The sequence below is a fragment of the Triturus cristatus genome, chromosome 8 (genome assembly GCF_964204655.1).
Source record: "Triturus cristatus chromosome 8, aTriCri1.1, whole genome shotgun sequence".
NCBI lineage: Eukaryota > Metazoa > Chordata > Amphibia > Caudata > Salamandridae > Triturus > Triturus cristatus.
The window spans coordinates 1,563,865,925-1,563,874,012 of record NC_140591.1 but is presented as its reverse complement, the minus strand read 5'-3'; the positions used below and the strand labels follow the sequence as shown (position 1 = coordinate 1,563,874,012).

General features: G+C 45.2%; 1 protein-coding gene across 1 annotated transcript; it reads left to right on the top strand.

Annotated features, from left to right (window-relative positions):
* Nucleotides 1-2,681: 2,681 nt before the first annotated feature.
* On the top strand, nucleotides 2,682-3,641 carry LOC146806160 (olfactory receptor 51E2-like). Its single transcript, XM_085623874.1, has one exon. The coding sequence runs from the start codon at nucleotides 2,682-2,684 to the stop codon at nucleotides 3,639-3,641; it is 960 nt and encodes a 319-aa protein (XP_085480000.1).
* Nucleotides 3,642-8,088: the final 4,447 nt, after the last annotated feature.

Genomic DNA, 8,088 nt, shown 5'->3' with positions numbered 1-8,088 from the left:
GTGTACTTAAGGAATTGGGAGTCAGCCATATTATATTCTTGCTTAAATTTAGTCCATGTTTTAAGTTCCCCTTTTTCAACTATGTCCCCTATCGTGGACATTCCAAGGAGGTCCCAGGTCTCGAACCCAGTGAGTTTACGCATTTCTCTAAGCCAGGTCCCCTCCCAGAGCGGTGTGGAACGCGTAATCCGTTTCGTCCAACCCAGGGTCTTGCTAGCCCTCTTCCATGCCAACAGTGTCACTTGAGTCGCCGGTAGCAGGCATGAGCTGCCCTTTCCTCCATATAGATAATGTAGGTGTGTGTGAGGTTGCATTGTCTCTCTTTCAAGACGGTATGTGGGGTGGTCTCTATGTTTGTGCGTCCATTTGTTTATGGCGATCAGGTGGGATGGCCTCTATATCAGGGAGTGCAGTCCCTCCATTGCAAGGGTTGTGCCGCAGTGTCTGTAGTGCGATTCTGGGGTGTCCATCCTGCCATACTAGAGATTTAATTTTGCCATCAATCTCAGTGAAAATAGCCCTAGGCAGAAGATGGCATGGGTTTTGGAGGGCAAGTAAGAGTTATGGCAGAGTGATCATTTTAAAAAGAGTAGCTCGACCCATCAGGGTGAGAGGAAGGTCTTTCCATCTCTCTATATCGGCCTGAAAATTGCCCAGGACAACGTCCAGATTCTCATCTCTGTACACCTCCGCGTGGGGCATAACAAAAATACCTAGATACTTAAAACCCCTTGACATCACTCGCAATTCTCCAGGTAGAGGACAGTCTAGGGGTGCGCTAGACGGACAGTATATTGTGGATTTATTCCAATTGATTTTGTACCCTGAGTGTTGTCCATATTCGGTAATCAAATCAAAGAGGACCTTTATAGTCGTCTCAGGGTTGTGATGTATAGCAGGATATCATCCGCAAAAAGGGAGATTTTCTCTTCTTCCACGTCTGCAGATGTGATGTGGAAACCCCGGATCGAAGGATGTAGTCTAAGAGCAGAGGCCAGGGACTCCAGAGTAAGTGCATAGAGGAGGGGCGATAGGGGCCAGCCCTGTCCCATCCCTATCTCGATAGGGAAGGGAGTCAAGCATCGACCATTGACCTGGATTGTAGCCATTGGTCGGTTATATAAAAGTGCCACCCAGCCTTGGAATTTCAGACCTAGTCCGAATTTGGCCAAAGTGGCGTCATGGAATTGCCAGTTAACGGCGTTGAACGCCTTTTCTGCGTCCAGTGACAAAAACACATGTGAGCTCAGACAGTTGCGGACCTCTGTAAGCCAATTGTGAGTGCGACTGAGGTTCAGTCAGGTAGATCTACCCGGCATGAATCCAGATTGGTCTTCGTGAATCAGGCTCCCGATCACACCCATGAGGCGAGTCGCTAGTTGGGTGGCCAAAATCTTGACCTCCGAATTCAGTAGAGAGATGGGTTGTTAAGACCCACACTGATCGCGAGGCTTGCCCTCCTTATATATGAACATGATAGTGGCCATCCACAGGTCCGGGGGAGAATCCACTCCATTTGGGCATCTAGAAAGAGCCTGAGGAGGTGGGGACAGAGAGTGGTTTCATATCTTCTGTGGAATTCCGGGGGAAACCAGTTGGTACCAGGGGTCTTCACAGGGCACAGCTTTGCCACCTCTTCTTGGACCTCTGCTAGTGTTAGGTCCTCGTCTAAAGCCTGAGTTTCCGCCTCCTCTAAAAGTGGGGTGGGGATTGCCTCCAAGTATTTCTGCATCTCGGCCAGCGATTTTTATGGCCACGTCCTATAAAGATCTCTGTAGTATTCGGCAAAGGCCGTGACCACTCCCTCATCTGTGCATCGAGTGTTCCCTTGGAGGTCCATCACTGTTGCCAACCACCTGTTTTGAACCTCACACCTGCTAAGCCAGGCCAGAAGCTTCCCAGTCTAATCACCCACTTCATAAAGGCGATGTAGGGTCACCAGGTGCAGTTTCCTGGCAGCGTCAGAGGCCAGCTCCTTGTATTCCCTTCGTAGGGTTGCAAGTTTACCGGACTGTTCGGTATCGTTGTGTTGAACAGCCTGTTTATCTAGATCGTTTACTTTTTGTTCCAGATCCGTCAGGCACTTGTTTTTCTCTTTCTTTTCCCACACAATACGATTCTGGGCCCTATCACGTAACACCGTTTTGTAAGCTTCCCAGACCATCACACCAGATGGGACGGAGTCTTTGTTTTCTTGGAAGTAGGCGTCAGTGTCTGCCTTGATACCCTTTGCAATTTTGGTGTTCTGCAGGTCCCATTGGTTCAGTCTCCAGCCTGAACCATATGTTTGTATAATTAATTAAAATATATCATCCATTTCTGTTAGCTTACCTTGCAAGTTATGGTAATTTAATTGCTAACATAGTAGCAGTCCAGCTATGTATGGGACGAAGGAATCCTTTACTTGTTTGTTAAGAGAGTCAGATCAGAGGTACAGAAAGTATCCTGTATGCATGGATAAACTCTGTGGATTGCAGTGTTACAAAACATAATGCACAACAGAAGTAACACCGGCCACTGTGCATATGATTAGCTCAGAAGGCACCGCATATATTCAACAAACACTATGAATTGTATTGCTTCATGGCAAGTAGTATTTCTGAATGCAACAAAAACACATAACTATTTCTTTTTTCTTTAGTCGATGGAAGCAAATGAAGAGTTTTGGAAAGGAGCAGTTGATGACGGACCCCAATGTCAGCGCATTCCACCCTTCTTCATTTATCCTGGGAGGCTTCCCTGGCCTGGAGTCTGGCAACTGCTGGGTGGCCCTCCCTATCTGCCTCATGTATGTCACCGCCTTCCTTGGAAACTGCACCATCCTCTTTGCTGTGAAAACTTACTCCAGCCTCCATGAGCCGATGTACATCCTCCTCTGCATGCTGGCAATTATTGACCTTGTCTTGTCCTCCTGCACCATGCCAAAAATGATAAGTCTTTTTTGGATGAGTTCAAGGGAAATAGAATTTAGTGCCTGCCTCACCCAAATGTTCTTCATCCATGCCCTTTCAGCTATGGAGTCCACTATTCTGTTGGCCATGTCATTTGACCGTTATATGGCTATCTGTAACCCCCTGCGGCATGGATCTATCCTCAGCAATAGGTTTCTTGTAACAGTGGGAATAGTGGCTGTAACAAGGAGCCTCATACTCTTCTCACCGCTGCCTTTTCTTCTTCAAAGGCTCTCATACTGCAGAAGCAACGTTCTCTCCCACTCCTACTGCCTTCACCAGGACATCATGAAGTTGTCCTGCACCGATGCCAAAGTCAATTTTGTCTACGGACTGCTCATTGTTCTGGCTGTCATGGGTCTAGACTGTTTTCTCATCCTGGTCTCGTATGTTCTAATTGTGAAAACCATAGTGCATCTTTCAGTGAGGGTGGCAGGAGTGAAGGCTTTTCACACCTGTGTATCTCACCTGAGTGCGGTGCTAATGTTCTACATCCCCTTGATTGGGTTATCTGTAGTTCATCGGCATGGGAACAATACCTCTATCACTGCAACCTGGATGGCCAATGTCTACCTACTTGTTCCCCCTGTATTAAACCCTCTAGTTTATGGAATAAAGACAAAAAAGATTAGACAAAAGATACTGGCAGTGTTCCATCATAACACTATCCATGTAGAACAGTTTACTTAATGGAATTACATCAAATGTAATAATGATGTTAAATGAACCAAGAACAGCCTTGAGTGAGGTGAGGACCATTAGTCCCCTCTTTCAGAAAAACAAAAGTAATTTGTACAAATAACAAATTGTCAGAGGCCTTTCTTGCCCCTCACAAAGAAAACAGGGTTGCTACTTTCTCTGTTCTTGGAGTCTCAACCTGAGCTAGCAAAATGTTTTTAAGGAGGTTTGTTACATAAAGATGGAATGCCATGCGCTATATTGTTTTAAGTATTATTACGGGAAACAATGCAAATGTGAAGTTGATTAAACTAACCTTCGCTTTTAGTATCCAGAGTAGAGTCAAAACTGGTTCTCATGTAATGCTTTGCTGGACACTGTGATATTTGATTTTTATTTGTGTTAAAAAGTCATCCTTTTTGCCCCATTCATCCACCATTTCTTTGGACTGGTACTGGTGGTAACTGACTCTGACTGTGCCCTGTGCTCCGCTAACCATGCCCAGGGCCAGTGCTCTGATTGAAAAGGTATATGGTAATTAGGTATAATTACAATTGACAATGACAGACCCCTGTAAGTCCCTAGTATATAATAAAGCAAGGTGGATTCAAACTACCTATACGTCCCTTGTATATAGTAGGGTAGTTTGACTGAAATAAAGCATTTTGATTTGAATTGATAATAGGGCAGGGAGGTTTAGAGGCCAAGTACATTTGCTGCACTGGAGTGTGCACTACTGGGTTGCCTGCTCTCGCTTTTAATTGTACCCCTGCTTTTCACAGTGTCTTTAAAAGTATTTTCTATCCAAATTCGACTTTGGTGGTAAAGGTACTTCCAAAGTGGTAATAAACTCTATTAATACAGATAAATCCCCCCCCACCCCAAGGTCTCCCCTAGGATGTTTTATAAGCGCTGGTGAGAGAAGAACTGCCACTTTTGTTTTTCCCCACTGTAGATTATTAGCTCCTTAGGATAACTTTGGAATATGTTATTTAAGTATAAATATTGCTAGGAAGGGGCTAAAATTTCATTCAAGGACTTACAAGATTGGCAACGATAAATCCAATAACTTGCCACTGGTGAATTTATCGTAGTACAGTACAGAACATAAGTTATAAAACTTTCTTTTCTGTGAACCAAATTCCAGCCTTCTAGTAGCCTCTCTCGAATGGTCATCCTTACCAGGCTTAGCCAAGCTGCTTTGATGAGGTAATAAGTGGCCTGTATAGAGCAGGGTTATCTGATGGGGGGAGCTATGCAGCTGCAGAGAACAGGTCAGGATGGGGGCTGGGCAAATAAAACTTGTCTTTAAAGGGAGAGCAGGACAGTAAGGTATGCCAGGCCTACCACCCCCTCTTTCTGTAACCCAAGCCAGATGGCTGGCACAGGAATGGAATATGTAGTAGGTGGAGGGGGGAGTGTAAATGGAGTTTTTCCAGACCAGTAATTTGGTTTAGCCAGGTCTTAACCTGCTGGAGAGAAAATCTCAGTCTTGAAATTTGAAGTGCAATGCTTTGTGGGACAAGAAAATGACACACTTTGGCGGAAGCTGTCATGCTTTTGGGTGGCACCCGGCACCACCAGATCACTGAATAAATATGTGAGAGCTGAATAGCAACTCAGAGTTGCTGCCTGAAACTTCAAGAAGGACTGCTTGCTGGAACTCTGATCTGCACCACACAGGATTGCTCCTGAAGGACTGCTCTTGTTGCACACTTGGAACTACAGCCCTGTGGACTTTTCCTTGCTTCAAAAAGGATTAAGGATTGGAGTCCCTGAAAGCAACATGTTGACAAAGCTCTCTTGCACCATCTCTCTCAAGAAGTTCCCCGTCTACAAAGTGTCCAGTGGAATTTTAAGGATTTGGCCATGGGCATTGTGGGAATTGTAGTTTCAAACTTCCAGGGACCATCTAAGATGCTCCTTGGCCCTTGGATTTGTATTGTGGACATGTTGCACCCTCAAGAGGAACTTCAGGAAGAAGTTCCAGAAATTTGGAGAAGTTTGGGACAACTTTTGGAAAAAGCTCCATAGGTGGACCAGACTGACGTCGAGAGCCATACTGGCTACCTTCAACTGCGACCACACCTGGATTTCAGGTTTATTTCACTGAAAGCTCTGGAGCTCCAGACTTCCAGGAATTGATCAGGGCTTTGCTGAGAATCAAGCCGACGATTTCATATCGAAATTGGCCTGCTGGAGGGGACCGCTCGACGTCGAGAGAAAAATCCTTCAGAAATGTTTCTAAGTCCGAAGGTAAAATTTGAAAGGGAACTCTCGCTTAGTGTATCCAACCAGGGCTCTATCGTGGTCGGCCTCAGACTATGCCTTTATCCCGGTCAAGTGTGACCAGATGGCCCATGTTGGTGCTATAGGTTTAAACACTAGAAAATGTTAATTCTTTAAAAATTTATATCACCGGTTCCATATAATGGATTTTTGTCATTTTGGTGTCATTTTAAAGATAAAAGATATTTTCTATTTTCATAAATTGGGTGGGGTTTTTGTTATTTGTTCTCTTACTTATTTAATGTATTGGTGCTTTACATACCTGTCTCCTAAGTTAAGCCTGTCTGCTTGTTGCCAGCTACCAAGGGTTAAGCAAGGGAATAATTTATTGAAACCTTGTCTGGACCCTGTATTGCATTGGTGGCCATGTTGCTAGTGATTGGTGCATACTTACCCCTACCAATAAATCACCTACCAACAATTTAACATTGCATAAATCAGAAAAGTTGGGAATCAGAAACCCTTCCTAAAGCTGTTAATTTCCATTTAGTGCAAGAAATGCCCTGATGAAAATGAATTATTGGATGGAAGACCAAAAATGTAGTAACTTTATACAAAGAAGTAAGATTCAAAATGGCAGGCACCCTGGGGTGGATGGTGGGGCAGGACAAGTTACACCAAGACTCTAAATTGATGTGAAAACGCCTTTTTCCAGCAAAAATATACATGTAGTGCCATAAATATGTTATAATGGATGTGTTAAATGATATCTTATACATTTGTAGACACTTTTACTTTACATTATCTTTATCCTTCTCCATTAATATAGTCATCATGGAATTCAAAAAGTCCCTACTAGATTCATGGCTTAGAATTTAAATCAGTGACATTATGTATGAAGCCTCCTTTCCCAAGTTACAGCACAAATTACAGCCCCTTGCACTGGGATTAAATGAAACCCTTGATGGCGCACTTGCATCTATTGGAACACAAGCAGGTACGTTAGCAAACTTCTAGCCAAAAGATCTTCACAAATGGAGAAAGCAGGAGCTTGCAAAAGTGAGATAAGAGGCCAAGGAGTGCCTGGTAGTGGGTTATAAAAACATAAAGTGCCATGAAGTGGATTTAAGACTGGGAAGCCTCGATATCCAGCTCACCGATATTCAATTGTACCTGCCAGGGCTTCTGAGTACATTTTTGGCACTGGCACTCATTCTTTTCCAAATTAAACACTGCAATCCACCAAGAAAGATGGTCAGTAGTAATCTGGTCAAGGTATGGCCATGGGGCCATTGCATTCACCAGAACTGGTAAACTGGGCTCTCTTTTGCAATGAGGTTGTTTGCCTTTGTGAGGCAGGAGAAGGCTGTCTGACACACCTTAAGGGGGCAGATTCCCCAAACACATTGTTATCTCCAGAAAGGAACCAATCTGTGGCATGATGTATTACCATTTCCCTAGCAGAGTCAGTAAAAGTGTGCTTTTGGTGATTTAGAAAGTCAAGTCCGCTCATCTAACCACCCCTGAGGGTCTGATCAACTCTAACCCTCAGCTCGAAATGGTATCTGCCCCTTATCGCTACTCGCCCCTCGCACAGCTACGTCTCTGCATCATGGCCGCTGCCCCCAGCACCTCTCTCTGGTGGGTGTTCGAGGCCCTCCTCCACCTGCAGGCTCCTGCCGGTGCCTCATCCCTGGTCGTCCAGTGGGAGAGACTTGCTCTTCTGCTGGTCCACTCGGCTGCCTTCTCTGTTCTGTCTTTTGTCTGTTTTGCCTGTTACTGTGCCCCTGTGTTTCTGTCTTTTGTCTGTTACTCTGTTTTTTTTTCTGTTACTGTTCTATTTTGTGATTGTGCCTGGTTTTCTGTTTTTTTAGTGTTTTTGCTATTCACTGTGTCTTGTTGTTTTTCGCTGCCCTTTTCCCACCACTGCAGCCCCGTGGCCCCTCCCCCTGCCGGTTTCCTGCTCCTGCCACCCAGCTGCATTTTCCTCCCCCGTTCCCCTATTTAATGGCGGCCCAACCAGGGACCCTGGTTCTCTGACCACCCACTGCTACGACTCAGCTGCCCTCCACGCACTCAACCCTGGATGGAACATCAACTGCCAGCTGTCTATGTCTATCACCATCCACGACCGGTTCTCCTGCTGACACTGCCGACAATCCTTCACTAATCTCTGCACCCCCATGGTCAGTGCTCTCCCACCAGACGCCAGCACACCTGAAGCTCTGAG